The following is a 27,111-nucleotide window of genomic DNA, read 5'->3' on the forward strand; positions in this document are numbered from 1 at the left end:
CATTTTCACACGCAGCTCCCCACACCCCCACCTTCCCCCACACCAACTCATCCACCTCGTGGCAGCTGAAACGCAGGGCAGTACAGCGAGGAGGGCAAGAGCCTGACTCCGGCACCAGGCTCCGTGGGTCTGAGCCTCAGCTCTGTCACCCTGGACAGGACACTCAAAGTTCTTTATTCCTCAGTTTTGTCTTAGCTACCTCACTGGACTGCTATGAGGATTACATAAGTCACTCACAGAACGGACTGGCCCACAAAAACGGATGTTTATTGCCATTTCCTGTGGGCACCTTCCCTGACGCCAAGCTGACCCACCCATTAAACACGTTGCCAGCACTGGGAAGCACTCCTCCCTGCATTCATCCCGCGCTCTCTGCCCCTGCAGACCTGAGCCCTACAAAGAGCTCTGCTCTGCCTCGGTCACAGCTGTGTCCCCAGCAACTCAGGCAGGCCAGGCCCACAGCTGATTCAAAACACGTTCGTCCTTCGCTCCTTCCCTTCACAGGGTTGCCTTTGGCCAGACGCACAGAAAGTGCAGACCTGGCCCCAAGCACCTCCAGCGAGTCTGGTGAGCTCAGCACAGAAGTCACCCTCACAGCCCTTAGGGGTGAGAAAAGCTGCCAAAATAACCTTCAGTCTGACTCAGAGACTTGTGAGCCGAGTCTCTCTGGCCTTTTAACCCTCAGAGTCATTCTGTTTAGGACCACAGAGAAGTACACGACCCTCAGGGAGCTGGACGGGAGAGACAGAGGCCGGCACCGAGAGCCTGAGCAGGGTCACCTCCGCGGTGATCAGACAGGCACGCCGAGGCCCCCAGGGAGGAGGCAGGACAAGCCCCCCTGTAGGCTAACAGGAGAATTTCACAGAAGATCCGTAAGTGGTTTACCTCATTAAGGGTCTTGGGGAACAGCGTGGTTGTCTGCAAACGGGAAGGGAAGTCCCTGACCTGCTTCTCACAGCCTGGCCTCTATCGGGAACCGGAGAGGAAGTTCACCCAAGCTCAGACCACCGAGCCTCCCTACAGAGCTCTGTGGGGTGAGGCGAGGCTGTCAGGTCCCCGTCTCCACCTCCACCACCTCAGCCCAGGTGCTGAAGCCCAGGTCCTTGTGGACGAGCACCAGGCCGGGGGCAGGGCCCGGCTCCTCAGGCGCCGCAAAGCGCTTCTCCTGGCTCTCGGAAATGGTGACCTGGAAGATGTCCCGGGTCGGGGCGCCGTCCCCTTCGCTGCCCGCGTCCAGCGGCTCTGGCTCGGCTTGCAGGAGCACCACGGTGGGCTCGGCAGTGGCGGGCGGCACGCCGGGCGGGCTGGCGGGGGCCCCGCACTGGTGACTGAGCTGGTGCCGCCTGAGGCTCTGCAGGAGCGTGTAGCCCATGCCGCAGGTGGGGCAGCGGTGGGGCTTGTCGGCCAGGTGGGATTTCAGGTGGCGCCTCAGCTTGGTGGCCAGCGTGTAAGCCCGGCCGCACTGCGGGCAGGGGAAGGGCCTCTCGCCCGAGTGCAGGCGCTCGTGGGCGCGCAGCGTGTGCGGGTCCCGTAGCGCCTTCCCACACACGGGGCAGAGGTGGGCCTCGCCCGTGTGGGAGATGAGGTGGCGCCGCAGCTCCGGCCGCTGCGGGAAGGCGGCGGCGCAGTGCGGGCAGCGGTGCGGGCGCTCGCCTGTGTGCAGCCGCAGGTGCCCGCGCAGGCTGCCCCGCTGGCGGAAGGCGCGGCCGCAGTGCGGGCACAGGAAGGGCTTCTCCCCCGTGTGCAGCCGCATGTGGTTCCGCAGGGAGCCCTGGCTGGCCAGGGGCCGCCCGCACACGGGGCAGGGGCACGGGGCGGGGGCCGCCGCAGCCTGGTGCGTCTTGCGGTGCAGCCGCAGGGAGGGCCGGCGGGCGAAGGCCTTGCCGCACTGCTCGCAGCGGAAGGGCCGGGCGCCAGAGTGAACCACCTGGTGCTCCCGGAGGTCCCGCCGGGTGCCGTAGGCTTTGTCGCACTGCGGGCAGGGGAATGGCCGCAGCCCGCGGTGGCCCAGCGTGTGGGCCTTGAAGCTCTCCTCCGAGCTGTAGCTCTTGCCGCACTCCGTGCAGAGGAAGGGCTTGTGGCCCGTGTGCACGAACGCGTGCTTCCTCAGGTGGCAGAGCTGCAGGAAGGCCTTGCCACACTCCCCGCAGCGGTGCCGCCGGCCCTGCTTCGGGGGGCCTCCCGCTGGGCCAGGGAGGCTCCGCAGGCATGCGGGGAAGCCAGCCTGCTGCTGGCCTGCAGTCGCTTGGGCCCCAGGATCCAAGGTCTTCCCCCTGGGTGGGCGAGGACTGCTGGGGCTCCGCAGCTTCTTGACCAGGGGAGCACAGAGCTGGGGGGCCCTGTCAGAAGAAGCGGAACCGGCCTCACCCCGTGCAGGGCCCTGCTGGGGAGCGGAGCTGCTCTGAGGTCCAGGTGGGGTCTGGGGCGGGCCCTCCTCACCCGTGCGGCCATCTTTAGGCAGCGGGCTGAGTGGCTGTCTCTCCTTGGAAACAGGGGCCAGGATCTGGGGCGTAAGTCCAGGGCTCACCACACTCTCTGCCTGGATGCTGGGGGGTGACCAGTGACCAGGATCTGCAAGGCAAGAGTAGGGCACTGGGCTGAGTAGAGTCTGCAGCAGGTGGTCATGGTGATCTCACCAGGAAGTTATAAGAATACGTCTTCTCTTCAGTCCCTGAACTGCGGAGGGAGCCATGACACCAATCTCTTCCCTGGAGCATGAGCCACATGCTCTGTTTATCCTTCTGGCCAGACTCAGGGGCCTTCTGGGGAGGCTCTCCTAAGAACCTCAGTGTTCTAGACATCTGAGTGATTCCTAGAGGAAGGTCATCCAAGTGCCCTTGTGCTCCCTCTGGGGACAGGCAGGCATTTCTGATGAGCTGAGACCACAACCTCCTCACTTTAGCTCATCTGAAAATAAAGGAACCCACACCCCCAGTCCAGACAGGAAAAAAAAAAAATGTACGAAAATTGGAAACTTTACACACAGCTTGCTGTCTTCATCTAGGCGATCTTACTATTGCAGGAAACTTAACTCAGGAAGATAAAACACGCAAATACCTATACAGTTGACCCTTGAACAACATAGCTCTGAACTGCATGGTCCATTTATACATGGATTTGTTTCAACAGAAATTTCAACCACAGCACTATACAATCATACGTGGTTGAATCTGTAGATGCAGAATCACACATATGGAACATTGGATATGGAGAGCTAACTGTAAGTTATAGTCAGATTTTTGACTGCCCAGAGAGAGCCAACGTCCCTAACTCCTGTGTTGTTCAAGAGTCAACTATAATGTTCTTTCCATGGAAAAAACTCATTACTCATCAAAAGAAGCATCCAGTGACAGTTTACATGCCCAAACTCTTCAAACCTCTCACCTGAAAATTCTAGTCTTGCTGCATCCATGATCCTAAGCCACTGCCATAAGTCATGATCCTTACCCCAAGCCTGATCACGCCCCACCCCAGTCCCACACTGAAAAATCCACCTTATACCAGACTTTAAAATTTCAATAAACATCAAAGCTTTGCCCTTTCCCCTCAGAAAAGCTACTGTTCTCCCCTGCCGTCTTACACCATGAGCTCTGCTCTGTCTTACCAACACAGGTTGCTCAGGTGACAATGTGGGAAGCCCGCGTTTATCTGGCACATACCTGGGCAAGGTTCCGCTGCATCCTCCCTGGGGGAGGCCACTTCCGGCCGCACAGCAGACTCCACTTCTGTCACTGCCGCTGAGGATGCCACTTCCTCTAGCCTGGGCTGGGTGGGGCTCAGGCCCTCAGAGGGACGCTGGGGCCACAGCCGCAGCTCAAAGCCCGGCAGCACGAGCCGGGACACCTGCAGGTGGAGCCTCTCGCTGATCCACACTGGGGCCACGTTCCCCTCGCCCTCCAGCCTGCCCCGCTGCACCAAACTGCAAAGCAGAGCATGGGCTAGCCCAGGAGCTCCCTTTCCAGCGGCCCTCCCAGGAAGCCCCAGCTCCTCAGCAGTCTGAGTCCTACAGGACCCCGTGCCTTGGGGAACACTCACTGCAAAAGATCCCTGGGTGGGAGTTACAGACCACTTCCGGTTCCACCCCATGCCACTACAACAGGCCTCAGAGGAGCATCTCCACTACACACTCTCCTGTAACTTACCTAGTCCAACCTGCACTCTGCTCACAAGCACACACGTCTCCCCATGAGTCTAGTGACACGGCCTGAAATAAACCAACAAAAGTCCTTCTCCTATGTGTTGAAGGGGGCCAGGGTAAAACAAACAACAACAAAAAAAACCCTGATGAAAGCTTTCCTGAGACAGATCTAAGATGAAGTTCCCTGTTCAGGCGCCCAAAAAAAAAAAAAAAAAAAAAAGATGAAGTCCCTGGAAGGTTAATGGTCACTGGTCTGACTCTCCAGAACTATACTGTTTGAGTTTTCATTCAATAAAGGCCAAAAAAAAATTACCCCTCACCTCCTCCCAAGGTGTGGAGGATTACTAAACTGAACAGCACAAGCAGTAAGACTTACATATGAGTTCAATGAGGCATGGCATCGACCTAGTTATGTGACAAAGCTGGGTTTTAACTCTATGGCTTTGTAGTTCCAAAAACCTTTGCTCTTAACTTTTGGGACTCCTGACACTCCACTAATTCACCTTTTCTTTTCTTTTTTACATTTTGGCCGTGCTACAGTGGCATGTGGGACCTTGGTTCCCAAAGGATAAGGGATGAAACCCCTCCCCTCTGCGGTGGAAACAGAGAGTCTTAACCTCTGGATCGTCAGTCCCCTCTACTAACCTACCTTTTAACAACTTTTTGCACCTCCTTGGTTACCAAAGAGAGGGGAAGCAATAATCCCTGAGAGAGGGGCACAAACCACATCCTATCTCTTGAAATACTCTGCACCTTCTAACAAACTGGAACGTTATCTGGAAACATCTGATTTTCAACCACGCTGCTGCTCTGCTGCTACTAAGTCGCTTCAGTCGTGTACGACTCTGTGCGACCCCACAGATGGCAGCCCACCAGGCTCCACGGTCCCTGGGATTCTCCAGGCAAGAACACTGGAGTGGGTTGCCATTTCCTTCTCCAATGCATGAAAGTGAAAAGCGAAAGTGAAGTAGCTCAGTCGTGTCCAACTCTTCGCGACCCCATGGACTGCAGCCTGCCAGGCTCCTCCGTCCATGGGATTTTCCAGGCAACCACAATGTGGAGACCCCTATCCCTCAATACCTCCTTCCGCTTTGGTTCCACTCCATTCCCCTTCTGCTTGAAGACAGACTCCTCTTCCAGCGGCCCCCAGAGCAGTCCCGGCTGCAAGGGCTCCCCGACACACCAGACCCCCAAGCGCTGTTCTGCGGTGAGTGAGGGGCCAAGGGCCAAGCCCCGAGGGAGGTTCTTTAGAGCGAGGATGGCTCGGGTCTGTCCGGGCGGGACATCTTTGAGTCCCGGTGCACAGTCTTCTCTGGGAGGGCTCCATCCCGAGTCCGGGCCCAGGCGTGGATCGGGGGCTGCGGGGAGAGAGGAAGCGGTCCAAGAGGTGGTAGGGGTGCCGAAAGGTGGGATGAGGAGGGAAACCCGAGGTCCAGCTAGGCCTTAGGAGTCTGAGGAATCTCTAAGGGTTCTAAGAGGAGCCTGCGGCTCGAAGGCTCTTAAGAAGGCCCCAGCGATTCGAAGAGCACCGGAGGGGGATGCCAGGTTCGGGAGGAAACGGGTCAGGGAAGAAAGAGTTGACCAAAGAACGTTCAGTGTTGCCAGACCAGGGCGGACGGTCGGAGATATCCGCAGGGCACTCACCAAATTGCAGTCTCCCTCTCCCCAAAAGCAGATCCTCGGTCGCCTCCATCCCGGGTCAGAAAGCCTCCTTCCGCCGGAAGTGAGCTTCGCCTCCTCAGCTCCCCCCCGGAAACAGTCACGGACATCCAAATTTCCTCTCGGGAAATCCAAAGAGTCAGACCTCATGGGTACACAGGACCGGGGGTTTGGGAGTACTTGGTGAGGCAAATCTCTGTCCGAGAACCATACGAGCTTAGAATTCCGGAGGTCCTCCCGGGGATCTGAGTATCCGGTGAAGAGGAACTAATTGTTCTAGGCGCTTCCCTCGGGAGGGACCAGTCGGACAGTGATACTGTTCCTCCTCCGGGCGGGCACGTACGCAGGCACGTACGGAAGGGGCGGAGCTCCCGGGCAGGCCTCTTTGGGACCCACTGGCAGGTCGGAAGTAGGTTGGAGGTGTGGCGGAAGTGGCTGGGGAGTGAAGGGACCGGGAGGGGGCGGTTCCCCGTGAGACAGAGGAGCCGGATGTTTGCCGATCTTTGACAGGCGTGGCAGGGAGAGTGGTGCCCCTCCACGGTGAGCTGCGGTGCGCGGGGTCTCCCTGGGGGGTGACGGGGGCAGGAAAGGGACCGTCAGATATTCTGAAGGAAGGGGGTTCGGATGGGGAGGATCGGAGCAGAACCGCGGACGGGAGTGAAGGTGGAGTAGGGCCTGGGAACCTGGCCTTCCCGCTGCGCGGGTTCTGCTCCGCTCGCGTCTGAAGTGAGAGGACTTGACTTCCTCGTTCCTGGCTTCCTCGCTGACTGTCATCGAGCAAGCTCGTGGGAGGGGAAATCTCCCTGGTCTCATCTGGGCAAGCAGTAAGACCAAGAGGTTTGGGGGAAGAAGTATTCCACCTTTGCCACTTCTCGGGTCCCATTTTCGTATTCGTGATATGGGATGATGACACCCAAGCCGGGTTTGGTAAACCATGAGTTTCTGTGCAGATGTCATTGTAGTTGGAAGTTTTGCCGCTGTGTTGTGTGGGTTTTGCGTTTTCACAATTCTGGAGTCCCACCGAGGAGGGCGATCCCAACGCCCGAGAATACGATTTCATGTTGTTTATTCCAGTTGTCCACGGAGGAGATTAGGGAAGAAGCTTTACTTTGCCCTTTTTGTAGAACTTTGAGAATCGCGTGAATAGCAGTCCCTTAGAGAAGTATTGAAAGAATTGACCTGCACAAAGGGACCGCGTTAAGGTAGACATAGATTAGAATCTGGACTTGGCTGTATGACCCTAAGCAATGGCCTTTTTTTTTTTTTTTTTCTGGTGCTAGTTTTCTCAAACTGTCATGGGTTTTACATACCTCTCCTGTTTTACATACCTCACTGGTGCTGTTGTGAAAAGATAAATTGTATCCAGCTCATGGGTGGTTGGTTCCCTTTTCCCTTGAGGATACAAATTGACTTGTTCTGTCACTCAAAAAATAACCGAGCATCTACTCTGTGCCAAATGTAATTTTGAGTAGGTCAGGCAGGATGTCTTAAACAGGAATTCTCAGAGGGCCTGTGAATCCCTTAAATTTCATGCAAGATTTCACACACGTGCTGATTTTGCTGAGGGAAAAAACCACTAATTTCTCCAGAATTTCAGAGAGTTCCAGGTCTTCCCAAACATTAATACTTCTGCCTAAAGTGATTCTTGAAGGTTTTTGTAAAGGTCGACATTTTACCAACTGAGAAGGGAAAATTTACTGTGAGAGTAAAGGCTTCCCAGGTTGCTCAGTGGTAAAGAATCCACCTGCAATGCAGGAGATATGGGTTCCATCTCTGGGTTGGGAAGATCCCCTAGAGAAGGAAATGGCAACCCATTCCACGATTCTTGCCTGGAGAATCCCCATGGACAGAGGAGCCTGGCGGGCTGCAGTCCATGGGGTCACAAAAGAGTGAATAACAACAAAAGAAGTATTTTGCAGAGTGGTGCAGGACTTTTAAGCGACGGGGAGTCTTGGGCAGCCAGGATACTTCTTTTCCACTATTTTATGTTCCAATTTTCCTGTGCTAGCTTCCCATCCCCTCCCACTGAATGGGAGCTGAGCTTCTGGGCTCACTCGGGCAAGAGCTATTGGTTGGAAAGTGATGAGAGAGGCCAGACTGGCTGGGAGGTGGAAATAAGAACGATTAGTTGTGCTGGAAAAAGAGGTTATGGGGCAGGGGAGAGGTCAGTTTGGAAGAACGGACAAAATAGAAGTTACTGGAAGAGGTGGGGTTAAGCTCATTTCCCCTTCAGAAAGTGTCCCTCTCCCTCCCTCACACATACTTCAACTCCCAGCTGTTTCTTCTTATCCCGGCGTCCACTTTAGCATAAGTATTTTAGGATGCTGGACAATTACATTTCAGGGAGGAACCTTCACTTCTGTAGATGAGGAAATTAGGCCTAGATAGGAAGAGGACTTGGTCAGCATTTTGCAACCCAATCAGCTCTATGGCCCAGGTCTCGGTGTATCTCATCCTAGGCCTTTTTCACAGCATCAAATACCCACCCTGAGCAGGAAGACTTCTCTGGAACAGCTGGAGGCAAGGCTGAAGGAACTCTTGGTGTCTGGGCAATACCCCGGCAGAAGGGATGGAGAGAAGGCTTGGGCCTGGAGAGGGTTTCTGTGGGCTGCATTCTGCCCCTGATACCTGGCCAGAGGGGCCCCCGCTGGGGGAGCCTTCACAGCCTCCTGGCTGAATGTTGGGGCGCTACTTATTCCTGAATTAGGGAGCTGGGGTGAGGGTCCAGCAGCACTCAGCGGGAGAAATGCATTCCCAAACAAGAAAGGACATCTTTCTTGTGTTTGTGGGAAGGGACTTGTGCTCTGGTGATAAGCAGTGAATAAGGGTAGCAGGTAAGGCCAGAGGACAGGAAGAGGAAGAAAAAGAAGTTGTGGTGTGTATTTTTTGGGTGGGGCAGGAGAGTTGTTTGGCGGCTCAGTTTTGGCTCCAGACCTTCAAAGAGCTTTTACCACTGAAGCAGTGTGGTTGCTCCGGTAACAGGGTAGTTGTTGCTAGGTTGCTGCTACATAAGGAAGTAGGGAGTCGCCGGTTTGCCATCCAGAATCTTTGCCGAGACATGCACAGGAGGTTGTCACGTCGCTCAGAGGTGTCCAGGGTCTGGATCTGGGCTCACAGTTCTCTCCGCTTCTCTGCTACCCGCGTCTGGGTCTTGTCTGCACTCCTTATCTGCCCCGCTGAGTCTCTGACCATATATGTCATTTTTCGGGGCTCCAGGAATGCAGTGGACTTAGAGCAGCCTCTCCTGCGGGGTTGGCCGAATGGACTGAATTAAAACTCCCCTCCCTCACACATCTAGTGAGCTGGTGAAGGGAGAAGCGGTGGCTTCTCTTTAGGGCCAAAGGCAGAAGGTGCCACCTCTAGGCTGCAGGCAGCCGCGTCCCTAAAGCCAGACCCCAGACCCGAGCAGACCCAACGTCCTGGCTCTTCTCCCTGCCCGCCTGTGGCTGCTGCTGTGCTAGTTTCCGCCTCCCGGATCTCTGCACTCTGGGTATCGTGGGCTTCCTCCTTCCCCACCTGTACCCTCCGAGCCTGAAGGTGGTCTGAAACCAGCATCAGGAACTCCCCACAGAGCAGAGTGGGCTTAGGAGCCTCCAGGAGCCTGCAGACTGTCCGCGGTGACTGGCAGGCAGATTGCATTTCCTGTTCCTCGATCCTGTTCTGGGGCAAAGCCAGCTGGGCCCCTTGGCGGTGGCCTTTTTCCTTCGGCCTTATTGCCTCTGGTCACCTCCTGCTCCCGGGACCACAACTGACCTATTTCAGGCAGGGGTCTGGAGCAACCCTGTGCTCCTTAGATTCTTGTGCTATCTCTTCCCGGTAACTGCTGGGGTCTGGGAGGCTTCCGTGCTCTATGACCCTGGAGGAGAGGGGCATGGGCCTCAACCCTCTGCAGCTGGGATGGCACAGCTGACCCGGCGGGGTGATGGGCCGTGCAGGGTGTGGCGTAGCCCTTCCACATCCAGCTGGAGGGCCCTGAAGGCGGGACTGAGCCGTGCCTCTTCTGCCCCAGCTGCCTTTCCTGACAACGTGCCAGAAAACCGTGGAGCCAGGAAAGCCAGGCGCTCCATGGCGCTCTTGGCACGGGTGAGAGATGTTGAGGAATAGGGACAGAACAGGGGAGCAAAGAGTGGGGCCAGAGGGCTTGCCGTAGAGGTTGTGGGTGAAGAGAGTGTCTCGCTGACCAGCCAATTCCCTTCTGCCTCTCAGGGTTCTCTCTGGATTCTGCTGTGTGGAGCTGTGGGGTGCAGGCTTGGCCATGGACCCGCTCTCAGAGCTGCAGGATGACCTGACCTTGGATGACCCCAGCCAGGCTCTGAACCAGCTGAAGCTAGCTTCCATCGATGAGAAGAACTGGCCCTCAGACGAAATGCCTGACTTTCCCAAGTCAGGTGGGCACGGCTGGATGGCAGCAGCCTTGGGAGCCTTAGAAGGGGAGACCCCCTGCACTTCCTGTGGAAGGAAGACCCTGCGAGGATGGGGTGGGGGCAAACAGATCAGCTCCCCCTCTCAGAGCTGATCAGATCAGATGAGGGTGGGGCTGGAGCATAGGCCTTACCTGGGGAAGGGCCAGAGAGCACGAATCTCGGGGGAGGGTGTTGTCCCAGCCCCCAGATCGTCCCCTGACGTTGCTGTGTTCCTCAGATGACTCCAAGAGCAGCTCCCCAGAGCCTGTCACACACCTGAAGTGGGATGACCCTTACTACGACATCGCCCGGCACCAGATCGTGGAGGTGGCAGGTGAGCGCCCCCCGCCTTGCACCTTGTCCCCCACAGTCCTGGCTTAAGGAAGCCAGCCCCTCCTGCCTGAGGGCAAGCGGCTAGGGGAGGGGCAGGCTTCAGCCCTGACCCGGGAGCTCTTCCGGTTCCATGTGCCATTTTTTTTTTCTTTTCGAGTTCACTTTATTTTTGTTTTTTGTTTTTTAATTGGAGGATGATTGCTTTACAATGTTGCGCTGGTTTCTGCCATACAGCAGCGGAAATCGGCCAGGAGTATATGTGTATACACACACCCCCTCCCTCTCGGACCTCCCTTCGTCCCCCACCCCCGCCTCGCCCCTCTCAGCAGTTTCAGCGGCACACTCACTTGTGATGGCCGCTGGGTCTGGTCACCCGCAGCCACCTGCCGACCTGTGACCTGGTCTCTGTTGGTGGATGGCGTGTGGGAGGCATGCTGAAAGCCCTGGGTGTGATTCCCAGATCTGCTCGCTGAGCGCCTTTCCTCCTCCCAGGGTTGCTGAGAGGATGATAGCGGTGAACATATGTCAGGGCCTGGCCCACAGCCAGAACGTAGTTAGCCCTGAACACGTGTTCATTCGCTTCCCTTCCCTTTGCCCTCAGGTCAACTTTTCTACCCCAGGAGTTACTAGGAGTCCCAGGGAGGTGCCAGTCCCTCTGGGGAAACCCCAACTCTAAGGAAGTCTGGAATGGCAGAGCCTCCTTGTGGGAGTTAGGAGCCATGTGACTCCTGGGGCCTCGGGTTGCCCACACATGTGCTACCTGGGAAGAACGGGTGTAGTGGCTCCCTCGAGTCTTGGCCGCAGTGAGCGCCTGCCCTGCTGTTCATAACACAGGGCCCACAAAACCCCTGCAGCAGGGAGGAAGCAGAGACGTAGATGACCTGGTTTCTGCCCTTAGTCCTCCTGCTGAAAGAGGAAATTGAAACTGTGGGATCCTTTGTCTTTGCTTCAGCTGTAAGCAGGGTGACAGCATGGCCCTGCTCTGAGGTCTTGGGGTGGACTAGGGGAGCCAGATGGCTTCTGGCTGCTGGAGCCCTGCGCCGTGCTGGCCAAGGGGTACCTGGAGGCATCCGGCCACAGGGAAGGGGCAGGGAGCCCTGTCTCTCCTGAATGCTGGGCTTAGGGAGGGGTGGGGAAGTTGAGAGGGTTGTCCCTATCATTTCAAGGTGTTTCCTTGGCATCGATGTCCCTGACGCCTGCCCTGGTCCAGGTTGGAGAACTTGGCGGTGGCCTCTCTCAGCCCTACTTAAAGCAAGGCCGAGAGTTCTTTAGTGATCTGGTCCTGCCCTGAGCACAGGCAGTTTCCCTTGAAGGTTTATAACATTCTGTCCCTGCTCCCAGAGATGGACCTGGTTGGGAGTGTCTGATGTGAAGGAGTCTGTCTCCTGACCTCCTCCGGGCGCGCGTGCCCAAGTCACAGGCAGAGCAGGGTAGGCTGCCCCCAGCCCCCTGCAGGTGTGACCCCCGCGAGCAGAGCGGCAACTTGTTTCTGTCTCTCCAGGGTGTGATGAGCCTGAGGGGGCCCAGCCAGGTAGGTGCGATGCTGGCTGTCCGTGCTTGGCCTTCTCTGGGCTGTGGATCAAGAAGGGCTCTTGGTGGAGGCCAGGTGGGACCAGCTTAATTACAGCCCCACTCCCGGGAGCTGGAAGCTGGTGGTGCCGGGGCCGGGGCGGGGGGCGGTGTGGAGATTGCAGAGGATTATAGGAGGTTTGACAGCGTGGGGGCTGTGCCGGGAGACACATGCAGAGCCCCAAGGGAACGGCACCCCAGAGGACGGAGGGGGCCTTGTCCATGAGGGGTCATGGGGCTGGCTGTGAGCCATGGCCTGGCCTGAGTGCTGACTCAGGGCCCCTCTGGGGGCGCATCCTCCATGTGTGTGCCTGATTGCCAAGAGGTGTTCGGATTGGCACTGCCCAAGCAAGAGTTGTTTGATGAAGCCTATGGCAATGTCCGGGGAGTCCAGTTTCCTGGCCTTGGAGCCCCTCCTGCAAGGGAAAGTGAGTTGTGTCCCCAACTCCTCTGCAGTCCTCTGTTGTCCTTGCTGGCATGGGTGGCATGCTCCACGGTCAAACCTGACTGGTCCACATGGGTTCTTTCCAGTGGCATGCTGGTAAATGTTTAATAGTTGGCCCTCCAGAAAGGAAAAAAACAAAAACAAAAACTGTTATTGTAATATTTGTAGCAGTTTCAAATTTTGTCAGTAGATTTCAAGCCACCAACAGTGATATCACTGGCTTGCAGTATCGCCGACAGTTTAACCTTTGCACGAATGTGCCCCAGCTGCCACCTCCCATCTCCTTGGCGGCCTGCTCTCAGGTTGTGGGAAGGTGCTGGTCCGGCCTGTCCAAGAATGCCTGCTGGAGGAGGCGCGCTGAGGCTGACTAACCCCCGGGTGCCCCTGGGAAGTTCCTGATCGGTGTCGGGGGAAGGCAGAGGTTTCATTCTCAGGCAGCTGGTCTTTTCCTGGTGCTTTTCTGCAAGTGCCGGCCTGCCCTCTGAGCCCTGTCCCTCAGTGCTCTGGGGACAGAGCTCCTTCTTTCCCTCCAGCCTCCAGGGTGGAAATCTGTTCTCTTCTGAGATCAGCGGGGCACTCCCAGGCCTTTTTTATGCATGCGTCTTGGAGGAGCAGTTACCATGCCTACTGGCAGATGCCCAAGCCACGCAGGACATGGGCAGCTGGGGCTCCACTCCAAGGAGGAGAGGGCAGGGGCCGGGCCCTGGGCTTACCCATGTCTCGTTCCTTACTGGTCTGAGATTCTTGTGTCTCCCTGATCGCACCCTCCCCCCTGCTTTGTCCCTCATCCCCATCCTGATTTCACTTGCATTTGTAAAACATTTACTCTGGAACAAGCCCAGTAGTCAGCACTGAGGATTCATTGAGGAAAAATGCACACTTCTCCTTTCACGGAGTGTACAGTCCAGTGAAGTGGTTCTTGAAGTGGTCAGGAGGCCTCCTTGGGGATATGAAAGGTATGGCCCTCTTTTGCAGAAAACACACGCACGAGCTGGGAATATCTTTTCTCTAACATCATGGTGCTGGTGGGTGCCCATTGGTGGAACCCTGGTTGAGGATCCAGTGTCCTATTTACAAGGTGCTGGGGCAGCTGAGTGGTGAAACCACGGGCCTCTGGCCTCTCACCTCGGCCGCTTGCTAAATCAGTTACCAGCTCTTTAAATCCCAGAGCCCTGTGAGCTCAGCCCTCCCGCCCTGCCGAAGTCCTCAAGTCTGCCAGTGTGTGTGTGTTGGTCACTCAGTCTGTCCAACTGTTTGCAATCTCATGGACTGTCGCCCACCAGGCTCCACTGTCCATGGAATTTGCCAGGCAAGCATACTGCAGTGGGTAGCCATTCCCTTCTCCAGGGGAATCTTCTTGGTCCAGAGATAGAACCTGGGTCTCCTGCACTGCAGGCAGACTCTTTACCATCTGAGCCACCAGCCGACGAGGGTCACCTTACTGTTGGAAGGCAGCGATGACAGCCTTTCAGAGTCCTCGATGCTCCTCCCAGCATTCCCCTGCACCCTGGGTGTTCCCTCCATTCAGAGAAGAGAGATGATGTGTTCCCCTTCCCCCCAAACCCTCCTTCCCCCTCCCCCGCCCCCCAGCCACAGGCTCCTAGTAGGAGGCCAAGGGCTTTATTCAGCTCCAGACTGTACACACGGCTGGGCTGGCCAGTCTCACCTTCGTCCTTGCCCCCTGCCAGCCTGTTCTTCCTTCTGTCGGAGTCAGTGGGAAGTGAATCAGAGCAGGCAGCAGAGCCACCCCCCGCTGGCCGCTAAGGAACCCATTGCCTCAGGGTCTGGGCCAGGCTGTGAAGGAGAACAGGTGACACCTGCTCCTTCAAAATAGACCTGCTGCTGGACGGAGCTGCACCGTGTCTGCCTCAGGAACGCCTGCAGACGGAGCTCGGCTCGTGAAGTCTGGAGAAAGTCCGCCCCACACTTTGGGAGACTGCCTAGAGCAGGCTCATAACCCAGATAGCACCGCGAGCAAACTCGGAAATAGAACCACGCCGGGCTGACCTGTGCCAGGCTACTGGCGCTCAGTGAACACCCGTCACGCTTCTGGGCTCTGGACCAGCACTGGACATTCAAAGACGAACAAGGCAGCACCTGTCTTTGAGCTGCTCATCACCTCCAGGAGAGACAGACACGAAGATAGTTATACAGGAGAGTCAAATCGTCATGACAGCTCACACAGTGACCCCTTGCCTGCCCCAGGGAAGGAAGAGACACACAGGCTTCTGCTTGGGACGAGTCTTAAGGGTTCAGAGGAGATAGCCTAGAGGAGAGGAGCAGAATTGCCTGGAGGAAGTCCTGTCTGTCTGGCATGAGAGGCAGATGCTAAAGCTGCCTGTTGTGCACTGGCCTGAATGTGTGGAGTGTGAGCCTGCTGCGGGGGGAGATGGGGCCAAGCCTGGAGAGCCCTGTGAGCGCTCTGAGGGGCTTTTACACAGCTCAGCATGGGGTTCAGGAGGAAAGGGGCGTCACGGCAGGAGGGACAGGCACAGGGAGATGTTTCTAATTCTCCACGGCTGGGAGGTGGGGCCGTTTCAAAAGGAGAACGGAGCCTGTCTCTGGGCTGGATGGGAAACCTGACCCAGGACATTCTGGGAGGGTCCCAGCTGGCACCTTTCAGGGCCAACAGAGGCTTGGCAGTGTTCTGAGTGGAGATGGGATTGTTGGAGGGGTTGATGCAGAGGCTGGACACGATAGTCAGGTGTGGGAGCCAGATGTGGGCTCAGGCCAAAGCACCAGGCTGACCCCCAGCAGAGACTGAGGCCATGCCACCCACATTCCAGAAGCCTGCTTCAGCCTTGAGAAGAAGGGCAGAGCCTTGGCAACCACTTTGGAAAAGCACTGAGTCCTGGGTTAAGTCACTGACCGGAAGGATCATGAAGACCATGGTTCTTTAAACACGGAGAAGACACTCAGTAGTTAGGTGTCAAGGAATCCCTTAGTCCTCAGAGGTGAGAGGCAGACAGGCCGTGTGGGCTCTGTAAATGGTTTTTTTATTTGCCTCTGAAGCAGGGGCATTAGGTGAGTGTGGTCTGGTGACTCTGGAGAGCTTGAGGCTAAAGATGAAGGGCAGGGCCCTGGGACATGGGGGATGGGGGACCGGGCCTTATCCCCACCCGGCTTTGCTTGGGGTCCCTGGTCGACACTGACCCTGGAAGAGCATCTCGCCTCAGGAGGCTGTCTCGTGTCTCAGAAGCTCCCCGGCTTCATGACAAGGCCAGATGGTCAGACCATAGAATAGTGACTCATTTTGGACAGACATTCCTCAGGGATTTACACCATGAGCACTTTTCCAAAGCATTATAAACTCCTCTGAATGCCACGTTCTTTAGAATATCCTTAATGAGAAAGAAATGATTTGTAGAAATGCCCAGAGATCAATCAACTGTGGCCAATACTGATAGTAAAAATCAGAAAGTGCTGTTTAGTAGTCAAGAGCAAGACATGACTATTAAGTCATCAGACTGATTTCCTTGGTGGCCCCAGGCTTTCTAAGAAGGTGGCTCTAAAAAGTTTTTCACATACAGGCTGCTCGGAGCAGTTGCTTCTGGGATAATCGTGGAATTATAAGAAGATGTGGGGCAGTTGCTTTGGTGGCTGTGACTTTGTTTTGTTTTCTTTAGTTATGATGAAATTTACATAACGTAAAATTAACTGTTTTAAAGTGTTTAACTTGGTGGTGTTTAGTACATTCTCACTGTTGAACAACCACTACCTCTGTCTAGTTCCATCATTTCATCCATAGTTTCACCCATGCCAATCCCCCATAACCATAAGCATCAGTCCCTATTCTTCCCAGTACCTATAACCACTGGTTTGCTTTCCTTTGCTACAGATTTACCTAAGTAGCTCATATAAATGGAACCAAACCACATGTTTCCATTCAGGTTCTTTCACCGAGCATCCTGGTGTCAAGGTTCCATCATTTCATCCATAGTTTCACCCATGCCAATCCCCCATAACCATAAGCATCAGTCCCTATTCTTCCCAGTACCTATAACCACTGATTTGCTTTCCTTTGCTACAAATTTACCTAAGTAGCTCATATAAATGGAACCAAACCACGTGTTTCCATTCAGGTTCTTTCACCGAGCATCCTGGTGTCAAGGTTCACTCACAGCCTAGCGTGCATCAGCGCTCCATTCCTTCTTACTGCCAGGCAGTAGTCCATTGCACAGAGACACCACATCTTCTTTATCCAGCCATCCACTGACGGACATTTGGGTTGTTTTCCACCAGGCGTGACTTTTCAGAAAGTCATATTGTTTTTTTTGTACCCTGGGTCAGCAGCCCTGAGAGCACCTTGTCCCTCTTTCTTCAGCGACACGCCCTCGAGTGCAGGCAGCTGTGCAGAGGGCTGTCTGCCTGGCCCCAGTGCTAAACGGCTTGGGTCTCCAGACCTGGCCCCTTTCAGATCCTCGCCTGACTTCTCGTGGCTGATGGCGCACCTGCTATCTTCCGTCTTTCTCCACACCTAGGAGATGACAAGTACGGGCGGAAGATCATTGTGTTCAGCGCCTGCCGAATGCCCCCGAGCCACCAGCTGGACCACAGCAAGCTCCTGGGGTGAGTGTCCACAGTGGGGTGGAGTGGTGGGCCCCATGCCTGGATCCCTCCTGCTGCGGGAGGCCATTGTCCTTCCTGTCCCTTCCTGCCCTGGGAGTACCAAGCCAGCCACCTCCCTCAAGGCCTCCCCTCTTCTGCTGAGGGGGCTGTTTCATTTTATTTATTCATTCGTCTTTGGCTGCTCAGGGTCTTCACTGCTGCATGGGCTTTTCTCTGTTTGCGTCAAGCGCGGGCTCCTCTCTGGTGGCGGCGCAGGGGCTGCTCATTGCAGTAGCTTCTGTTGTGGCAGAGCACAGGCTCGAGGGTGCCCAGGCTTCGGGAGTGCAGCACGTGGGCTCGGGAGTTGCATTCCCGGGCTCTGGAGCACAGGCTCAGTAGCTGTGCACGGGCTTAGCTGCTCCGTGGCATCTGGGATCTTCGCAGACCAGCTGTTGAACCTGCAGTGGTAGGGGGATTCTTTACCACTGAGCCATCAGGGAAGCCCTGTTTTTTTATTTCAATAATTTTATTGGAGTCTGACTGTGGTGGGGCTTCGTTGCCGTGTGGGTTTTTCTGTAGTCTCCTCCTGGCAGTGCACGGGCTTCTCGTTGCCGTGGCTTCTCCTACTGTGGTCCGCAGGCTCGTGGGCGCACAGGCTGCACTAGCTGCAGCTCCTCAGCCAGCCGTTTCACATCTGGGGGGTGGGTGGGATAGGAATCAGACCTGGTTTCTAGTCCTGGAAGCCATCTGTGTGACCTTGGCAAGTGTCTTCATCTCTTCCAGCTTCTTTTCACTTTTCTTAGGGCATGATACAGCCCTCGTTCCTCGTAGGAGTGAGATATCCCATGTGAAAATACTTTGAAAAGTCAAATACCGTCCAAACGCGAGGCCTGATTAAGATGATGATCAGTCTGAGGCGGTTGCAGTTGTTCACCATTTACATGAGTAGTTACCATTAATTGTATTTTGTGCCACATCTGGTGAAACGATTATGTGGGTTCTGAATGCTAAGTACATGAAATAGCTCTGGTTGGTCTGGAAATCTCCGGAGGCAAGTTCGAAGGCTGATTGAAAGCGGAAGTGTGACAGGCTCTGTCCTGCTAAGTGTGGGTCCCTGGGCCCCCACCAGGCCTGCGCTGGGTCCACAGCGCATGCGGGACCCCCAGCGGCAAGGCCATGGCTGCCCTCCTCCTGAGGCTCCTCTTCCGTGTGTGCACAGATTCCTATCTTGCCCTCCTTTCCTGACCACTTCAAAGCACTCCCTGTGGTTGATAATGTCTGCCCTGCCCTTACTGGCTCTTTGGGGGTCCTGAATGGTTGTGTATGTGGAGGGGCTGGTGTGGGGTCCGGGACAGTCTGAGGCTGCGGCAGCAGAAAGGCGCGGGGGCGGGGCGGGGGGTGGTGGATTGCAGAGTCTTTGCAGTCCTGTGTGACTGCTTTCCCTCTGGTCTCCGGAGCCCTCCTCCCGGGGCTCCTCTGCCGGCCGTGCAGGCAGGCACAGCCTTGCCCGGGCCTGTCCTGCGGCCCGCCTGAGGGGGGCTGAGTCACATGCCCTTCTCTCTGGTTTCATCTCAGCAACTGGCAAGGCATGGGACAGACCCCTGGCTGGATGATGGTCCGAGTAGGAGGAAGTCAGAGGGAGGGAAGGTGGGAACGCACCCAGTTTTCAGGAGAGAGCTTGCTGGGTAAGGCCGCCCCCGACTTGGGGGCTTCAGGAAGCCCTCTGTCACCCATCCATCCGTCCTGCATTCCTTCCCAGCAGGATCTTACCCCCTCCACCCGGCCTTGAAAGGAGGCACTTTCATCTCTTATCAGTCTTGTCATCTTGTTTCTAGTCTGATTATCTCAGGCTTGGCTTTTCCCAGCTGTCCAGTCAGATCTGGGGGTTGAAATAGAAAGTGCCTGAAGCTTGGATGCAGAAGACCAATGAAACTTCAGCCCTGCCATTAACTAGCTGTGTGCTTGGGTCATGTCTCTCCTGAGCCCTATAAAAATAATTGTGCTTACCGAGTTGGTGTGGGCCTTAGGTAAGAAAATATACATGAAATGCTATTGTATTCATCTGTATCACAGATTCCAAGGATTTAGAAAAATGTAGATAGCGATTAAGAAGTATAAGTGCAATAAAGTGTCCCTTAAACCAACCACCTGGAGAGAAAAACCTCTGTTAATATTTTTAGTATTCACGTCCTGTTTTTTTTTTCTGTAACATATATTGTACCCTATAGTCAGTTTTATATGTTACATAATGTTTTTATCTTCTGAGCATTAGACATTCCTCAAGGACATCCTTTTAAAAATTTGTTATTGATATATATGTATCCAGGAAAGCAAGCACATTATGTATACTACTTGATAAATTTTCAAAAATTAAATATACCCATATCATCCACACCCACAAACCTCCCTTCGCTCTTCCAGTCACTGCCCCAAAGTGTAACCACTGTTCTCACATCAAGCTTCACAGATTGGGTCTGTCTGCAGAAGCATCCTGTGGGGTATTCTGTTTATAGATGTCCTGTGATTTATTTAACCAATTCCCTATTCTTGGACACTTAGTTTGCTGCTCATTTTTCCCCCCATTATAAAACAGGCTATATAAACAGCCTTTTATTAAAACACTCCTGTCTATCTCTGATTAGTTACTGGGGATAAATTCCTGGACACATTTTTACCAGGTCAAACAGTATGAATGTTTTACAGTTTCTGATAAACATCACTTCATTGCCCTCCCAAATGTCCTAACATTTATCAAAGGATGAGTGTATTTTCACTACAACCTTTGCTGTTGTACTTATTTATCTTTGTAAATAAATCAATTTTGTGGCATGCAGTATCTTTGTTCCCCCACCAGGGATTGAACTCATGCCCATTGAAGTGGAAGCTCTGAGTCTTGACCACTGGACCACCAGGGAAGTCCCTCACTTTTGCTGTTTTCCAGTTGCAAAATGCCCTCTTTTTATGTGACAGCTTTCTTGCAAAGTGCTCAATGTGTATGAGGGGTAAATTATTGTGCAGTGACGATGATCAGAATTAAGATAGTAAATCTGGCATCAGACACCTCACACCCCCACCAGTGCTGTCCCAGCCTGGCACCTGTGGACCAGTGTTCAGGTTACCCTCTCTGGGTTAGGTCAGATTGTGTCTGGGCACTTAGTCCCATCCTCGGGCACTTTTCCTGGCTCCTTTCCTCCTTCCCCGCATCTCCTTGGAAGCCCTTAGCATTCCTGCGTGCCCAGCCTCCCAGCTTGGAGCAGCGTTCCTCCTGGGACCTGGGAGCTGTTGGCCAGGCAGGATGAGGGTTTTCCCCAGGGCTCCTCTCCCTCTCTGGAATTCATATTCATTCACTTCCTACTTCCCCACCTCAGATGAGCCCAGCATCCACGTGTGTGTTTGTATTAGATGGTAGGTATTGTGCTGTGAGGATTGGGAACTTGAACTGTGGGTCCTTGGTCCACAAGATGTCCTGAAAAAAAAAAAAGGTCTGGAGCAGGAGAGGAGGTTCTGTATCCACTCTGATCCCCTTTTACAGTGTTCTGTAGCCAGCCCTGCGGGTGTAAAAGGCAGACCTGTCCTATGATCAACACGGCCAAACTTGGAGTCAGTTCACCTCCAGGCTCTCCCACAAGCTTGACCTCTCTGAGCCTCACTGCCCTCACTTGTAAGAAGGGAATAGTGTCAGCCTCCGTTATAATGAGGAAGGCGTGAGATAGTGTATGCAAAGTGCTCGGTGGACACTGAAAGCTTAATCCTGATCACCATGGACTCACAGCACCCCCGTGAGGGGAAAGGCTATTCCCATTTTGACTGGAGGTATGTGAGGTGGCTCCAGTTAAGAGTCCTGGTCTCCTAACTTCTAGTCAGTGCTCAGGAGAACTGTTGTTGTTACTGTTATTCCTCTTCCAGCCCAGCTGTTCCTCATCCACCACAACACGGTGACCAGTTGTTCGCGGGCGGAGGCGGGAGGGGCAGCTTCTTGGGTGCTCGGGGTCTATCTTACCCGGGCCTCCCCTGTGGACACGCCTGAGTGGGGGTGTCTCTTGCAGGTACCTGAAGCACACCCTGGACCAGTACGTGGAGAGTGATTACACGCTGCTCTACCTACACCACGGCCTCACCAGCGACAACAAGCCCTCCTTCAGCTGGCTCCGGGACGCCTACCGGGAGTTTGACCGCAAGTGGGTGGGGGCCTCAGGGGAAGCGCCAGGGCCCCTGGGGGGCTAGCATCTCGGCCCTATAATGGGCTGCCCTCTGCTCAGGCAGGAGTGTGTACTCCATGCCCGGGGGAGGTGGGTGCCCCCCCGACCTGGGTGACGGAACACTAAGACTCTCAAATTGGAACAGCCTGGGCTTGAATCCCAGTTTCTCTGCTGAGTCGCTCCGTGACCTTTCATGCTCCTTAACTTCCCCGAGCCTGTTTTCTAACATGTAAGATAGTGCCGCAGTGGCATACACCTGGCAAGCTTACTGGGAGTCATCGAGTCAGGAAACACATCAAGGCCCGGCTCTGTGCCTGTCCCCCGAGCGCCTGTTCCGCCTCTGCAGGTACAAGAAGAACATCAAGGCTCTCTACATCGTGCACCCCACCATGTTCATCAAGACCCTGCTCATCCTCTTCAAGCCCATCATTAGGTGCGTGGGTCCCGGGTGGGCACTGATCTCTCATGCCCCTCTGGGAGCTGTGACGCAGGTCCCCAGGAAGCCACCATCCTGGGGACAGACTAGTCAGGCCTCTACCTTGCAGCTGAGAGGGCCACTGAGAGAGCGTGAAGGCCTGCTGGAGCCGGCCTGCCCTGGACCCACACGCGCTCTCTTCCACTGACAGCTTCAAGTTCGGGCAGAAGATCTTCTACGTGAATTACCTGAGCGAGCTGAGCGAGCATGTGAAGCTGGAGCAACTGGGGATCCCCCGCCAAGTGCTCAAGTGAGGCCGGGGTGGGGGCTGTGTGTGCCCAGCGGGCACTCTACACACAGGTCATGGCTGTGGGGGGAGCGCGTGCCAGCTGAGGGGAGAAGCAGCCTTGAGACCCCCAGGATACACCGAGGATGCAGATGTAATGGGAAAGAGGCAGCACATGGGGTCAGAGTGAGCCAGTTCAGGTCCCATATCTGCCGCTGAACAGCTGTCACTGAATCTTCATCTTCTTTTTAGTTTTAAGTGGCGTGTGACCGCTTCACACTGTTGTGTTTGTTTCTGTCGTACAGCCCCGTGAATACGCTCTATGGACGCAGTACAGGTCCCTCATCCTGGAGCCTCCCTCCCTGGTGGACATGGGGGAGGGGGTGGGGAGTGAGAGAGGGAGTAGCCCTGACGAATAGACACCACCGTGGGTAAGACAGATAGCCAGTGGGAAGCTGCCGAGTGACACAGGGAGCTCGGCTCCGGGCTCGGTGATGGGTCTTTCTGAAGTCTTCACCTGCTGCTGGGCAGAGCTGGGTTGCTGCGAGGACTGAATGAGGTCATCCGTGTAAGGCAGCCCAGTGTCTGACACACAAGAGTTGCCAGAGCGACCGCGGGGCCAGGCTGGGGCCGACCCTCCGCACTGCTCCCGCAGGTACGATGACTTCCTCAAGTCCACGCAGAAGAGCCCCGCGACGGCCCCCAAGCCCATGCCACCACGGCCGCCGCTGCCCAACCAGCAGTTCGGTGTGTCCTTACAGCAGTGAGTGCGGGAGAGGCGGGGTGGGGCGGGCATCCGGGGCCGGGCGGGCGCCGGCCCTCACGGCCTCGTGCCCACAGGCTCCGGGAGAAGAACCCAGAGCAGGAGCCCATCCCGCTCGTGCTGCGGGAGACCGTTGCCTACCTGCGGGCCCACGGTGAGTGCCGGGCGCCCTCCGCCCTCGGCGAGCTGCGGGGCAGGGCCGGGCGGGGTCGCACGCGCACCAGTACCCGCTCTGACCCAAATGGGAAGCCCAAGATGCGCGGAAGGGGTTGGGGGAGCCCACACGGCGTCCCAGAGCTCTGAGACTCACCGGGCCCGACCACCCTCAGCTCTCACCACGGAGGGGATTTTCCGGAGGTCGGCCAACACCCAGATTGTCCGGGAAGTGCAGCACAAGTACAACATGGGTGAGTGGCCCCCAGGGGTGTGCTGAACCCCGAAATCGTGTGGGGGGGCATGCGCGTGTGGGTGTGCGTGCGTGTCTGTGGTTTCTGTGGCATTTGGTATGGTTACACCCGTCTCACGCCTGCCTGCTTGTCCCAGACCTACTTCCTCCTAGATGAGGTTTCTGGAGGGAGGCGAGGAATAGCCGTGGTGCTTGTTCAGGGGTCCCTCTCCGCAGACGGCCTGGCCCTGTGCCCCTGTCTCGTGGGGGGCGGGGCTTGTGGCCAAGGGGGCGGTCAGGATTGGCTGCCGGCCTCCAGGCCCCGCCCAGCTCCTCTGCACCGCGCCCCGCCCTCGCCTCTCCAGGGCTGCCCGTGGACTTTGAGCAGTACAACGAGTTGCACCTGCCGGCAGTCATCCTCAAGACCTTTCTCCGGGAGCTTCCCGAGCCTCTGCTCACCTTTGACCTCTACTCCCACGTGGTGGGCTTCCTCAGTGAGTGCCCCCGGCTCCCCTCCCCGGCGTCCGCAGCGTGGGGTCGCAGCTGGCCTCAGAGCGAGCCTGTCCGCCCAGGAAAAGTCTGGTTGGGGGGTCTCCCTCGGGCCTGCTGACAGGGCTTCCCGTACCCGTGTGACCCGGCCCCCATTCCACACAGACGTTGACGAGAGTCAGAGAGTGGAGGCGACGCTGCAGGCCTTCGGAACACTGCCCGAGGAGAACTACCTGGTGCTGCGTTTCCTCACTGCCTTCCTGGTGCAGGTGAGACTCGGGGCGGGCCTCTTCCTCTCCCGCTCACCTGGAGTGGGGTGGGGGCCGCTGCTCCTGGACTCCGTTGCCGGGCGTGGGAGGCGGGGTCTGTGGTTTCCGGCTGCAGCGCCCCCTCCTCCCCCGCCGTTCCTCACACAGGTCTCGGCCCTCTCTGACCAGAACAAGATGACCAACACTAACCTGGCCGTCGTCTTCGGCCCTAACCTGCTGTGGGCCAAGGACGCCGCCATCACCCTCAAGGCTATTAATCCCATCAACACCTTCACTAAGTTCCTCCTGGATCACCAAGGAGAGTTGTTTCCTTGCCCCGACGCCAAGGGGCTCTGAGTGCCCACCCAGCCCGCCCCCTGCTCAGACAGCCCCCACTCTGGACTTTCCCTCCTGGCTCCAACCTTATGAGAGTCTGGGGCTCCTGCCCCGAAAAGGGGCCCTGAGTCCCCGGGAGAGGGAAGCTGAAGCCCGCCCCCGGGACAGCTCCTCCTCCCTTCCTGGCCGGCTCACCTGGCCGGCTCCAGTGGCCTCACTGTAACCACAAGACCTTCTCTCTTCGCCTTATACTTCTCACTGCCTCCTTGGGTCCCTGGCTCCTGCGAGGCTCTGCGGAGCTGGCTCTTCAGGCGGGAGGCCTGGCCCCGGCAACTGCTCCCCTGCTTCCTCCTGCCTGTGTCCCTGGCAACTGGAGATGCCAGAATCACTGCCGGCTGGGCTGGTAGCCGGGGCTGGTCCTCTCCCTTCTGCCTTCGGGGGAACGAAAGGCTGCGCTGGCTGGGCTGGCCCTGCCGAGGCTCCTCCCTGTCTGGGGGAAGGCTCGGTGGCAGGCACCCTGCTCCTGTCCTCTCCCCTCTGACGGCTCAGCCTTTGGCACTTCCACAGCGAACGGATGGCAGGCTGGAGTCCCACGCCTGCCTTCTCTTCCGTACATCCTAGGTCAGCCTTTCCCAGATGGTACTGCCCCCCGGGCATCCTCACACCCCTGGTTCTCCTGCCAGGACTGGGAGCTTGGGTGACGGGGCTGGGACCCTGCCTCTGTTCACAATAGACGCCCCACTCTCAGCCCTGACAGCCCCCTAGGGTCCACTTAGACCGGTGACCAGCAGCCCCCTGCCCACCCCCTGCCTTGCCTCTCCTTCCCCCCAACTTGGACACATCCTTGGCCTCGTCTGTCCTGGAGTCACAGGGGGCCCTGCCCCGGCCTGGCCTGACTCAGGGCCTCAGATGGGTGGTGGCTCCTTCCTCCAGTTGCAGACTCCTGGAGGGGCCAGGTAGAGACTTTGCTGATTAGATTGGCCCCTGCCAGGTAAGTTCTAGCAGGCTCCCCCTGGACCTGGTGATGGCGGAGGCCCCTCTTTCCAGCTGTCCCTTCCTGGTGAACCTCCTTCCTGAGGCCTCGGCCGGAGCTCACACCGTAGAGGCCTCTCTGACCAGCCCTGCCCCATCTGCGAGCTCTGTCCCCAGGACACTGATGTGTCAGGGCCCCCACGGGCGGATGTGGCTGCTGTCAGCCACTGTGTCTCCAGGCCAGGCCCAGGCTTCTGCTGTCTGCCTGCCTTGGTACATCAGGTGTTGCTCACCGTTCCATTTACTACGGAGCCTCGTGGATCTGTTAGGTCTCTCTCCTGTCCCCCTCCCCCCAGCCCTCACCGCTAGTCTTTACCTGGGGGCGCGGGGGACTTGTACTGTGAATCAAGTGTTCACATTCATACTTAATGACTTCCTTGGCACCAATCATGTATTTTACCTTTGCACTTTTTATATTTCAGTAAAAATCGAGATGGAAAACTTTGCATCTGGATGATCATAGAAGTGGGCATGGAGGCTCAGAACCGGGTGGGAAGTGCAGAGTGGTTGTGGAAGAGGGGCAGATAGGGCCACAGGAAGCCCCCGCCCCATTCGTCTGACCCCTTCCACATCCCGCTGGGATGAAGCCAGCTTTCTGAGCATCTTCCAGACTTAGAAGCATAAACAGTCACCTTCATTCCAGCTGGCCCCCAAGCGCTATATCCTATTAACCAGGACCTCCGTCCCCCAAACAGAGCGGACTGTGGCGGACCACGGCACGAGCTCTGGAGTCAGGCCAGGGTTTGAGTCCTGGTTCCATCACTCACAACCAGCTCTGACTGGTAATTGTCATCAGCTGGTCCCATCGCTGAGACTGTTGCTTTGTGTCTCAGAAGATCAGAACTACAGTTGTCCTTCCTAGATGTGGGGGATGTGTTCCAGCCACCCCCACCCCGAGATACAAAAATCCAAGGGTGCTCGAGTCCCGTATATAAAGTGGCGCAGTATTTGCAATATAACCTACATACATCTTTAAATTATTTCTAGATCACTTAGAATACCTAATAAAATGTAAACGCCATGTAAATAGTTGCCAACATGCAGCAGATACACATTTTGCTTCTTGAAACTCCCTGGAATTTCCTTTTTCCAAATATTTCTCTATCCAAGTTTGGGGGAGCTCTCAGATGTGGAGCCCACAGGTGCAGGGGCCAACCATAATGTACACACAGGATAACAGAATGAGTGCCCAGTGGAAACGGGAATGCTGGCCATGTCACAGATGAATGAAGTGACAGTCCCAACCTCTGGTAGCAGCCAGGGCTGGAGCCCTCAACTCCTGACCATTGCGGTCCTGCCCATACTTCCCTCAGCCAGAGAGCTTGGCTGTTTCCTCCTGCTACCCAGTCACGTGGAGGCTATGAAAGATCCAGCTTTCCTCTTTTGAGCGGGTTTGGCTTTGCTTTCAAGGTTAAGATAGGGACTTCCCGTGCTCCAATAGCTAAGACTTCATACTCCCAACACAGGGGGCTTGGGTTCAATCTCTTGTCAGGGTACTAGATCCTACCTGCCGCAACTGAGTTCACACTCCGTAACTAAAAGATCCCATGTGCCACAACTAAGACCTGGTGCTGCAAAATTAATATTTTAAAAAAACAATAAAGGTTAAGATGGTAAAACTTATGTGTATTTTAACACATCTAAAAAAACGTGGTATGTCACAGGGACCACCGGCCGGAGTTTCACTTGGCACAGTGGCCAAGCTCCAGCTGTTGGCTGCTTGCCGGCCGATTGCCATCAGGAGGGTACGGTGGTCTCCGTCAGGCCTGTTTTTTTAAATCTCCTTATTGCTTGATTTGGTGGAGGAAGGCAGGCCAAAGCTGTACGGTCAAGGCAATGGTTATAAACGTTGAGGCGCTGAGC

At 56.0% G+C, this 27,111-nt stretch overlaps 2 protein-coding genes across 3 annotated transcripts; one reads left to right on the plus strand and one right to left on the minus strand.

The window, feature by feature from the left end:
- Positions 1-255: 255 nt before the first annotated feature.
- ZNF408 (zinc finger protein 408) lies at positions 256-6,117 on the minus strand. Its single transcript, XM_065945151.1, has 5 exons — positions 5,783-6,117; positions 5,219-5,496; positions 4,143-4,204; positions 3,660-3,919; positions 256-2,571 (listed from the first exon to the last, which is right to left on the minus strand). The coding sequence occupies exons 1-5, from the start codon at positions 5,829-5,831 to the stop codon at positions 1,049-1,051; spliced, it is 2,172 nt and encodes a 723-aa protein (XP_065801223.1). The 5' UTR covers positions 5,832-6,117; the 3' UTR covers positions 256-1,048.
- An 89-nt stretch (positions 6,118-6,206) lies between these two features.
- Positions 6,207-24,525, plus strand: ARHGAP1 (Rho GTPase activating protein 1). Of its 2 annotated transcripts, none has more exons than XM_065944728.1 (13): positions 6,207-6,337; positions 10,004-10,185; positions 10,439-10,534; positions 17,029-17,116; positions 21,142-21,273; positions 21,641-21,727; positions 21,921-22,019; positions 22,651-22,758; positions 22,836-22,912; positions 23,088-23,165; positions 23,509-23,637; positions 23,798-23,901; positions 24,049-24,525. In XM_065944728.1, the coding sequence occupies exons 2-13, from the start codon at positions 10,053-10,055 to the stop codon at positions 24,235-24,237; spliced, it is 1,320 nt and encodes a 439-aa protein (XP_065800800.1). In that variant the 5' UTR covers positions 6,207-6,337; positions 10,004-10,052; the 3' UTR covers positions 24,238-24,525. The 2 variants fall into 2 exon arrangements, with proteins under 2 accessions (XP_065800800.1, XP_065800801.1); XM_065944729.1 differs by having other exon boundaries at positions 6,281-6,347.
- Positions 24,526-27,111: the final 2,586 nt, after the last annotated feature.

This window comes from Muntiacus reevesi, chromosome 9, assembly GCF_963930625.1.
Source record: "Muntiacus reevesi chromosome 9, mMunRee1.1, whole genome shotgun sequence".
Classification (NCBI taxonomy): domain Eukaryota; kingdom Metazoa; phylum Chordata; class Mammalia; order Artiodactyla; family Cervidae; genus Muntiacus; species Muntiacus reevesi.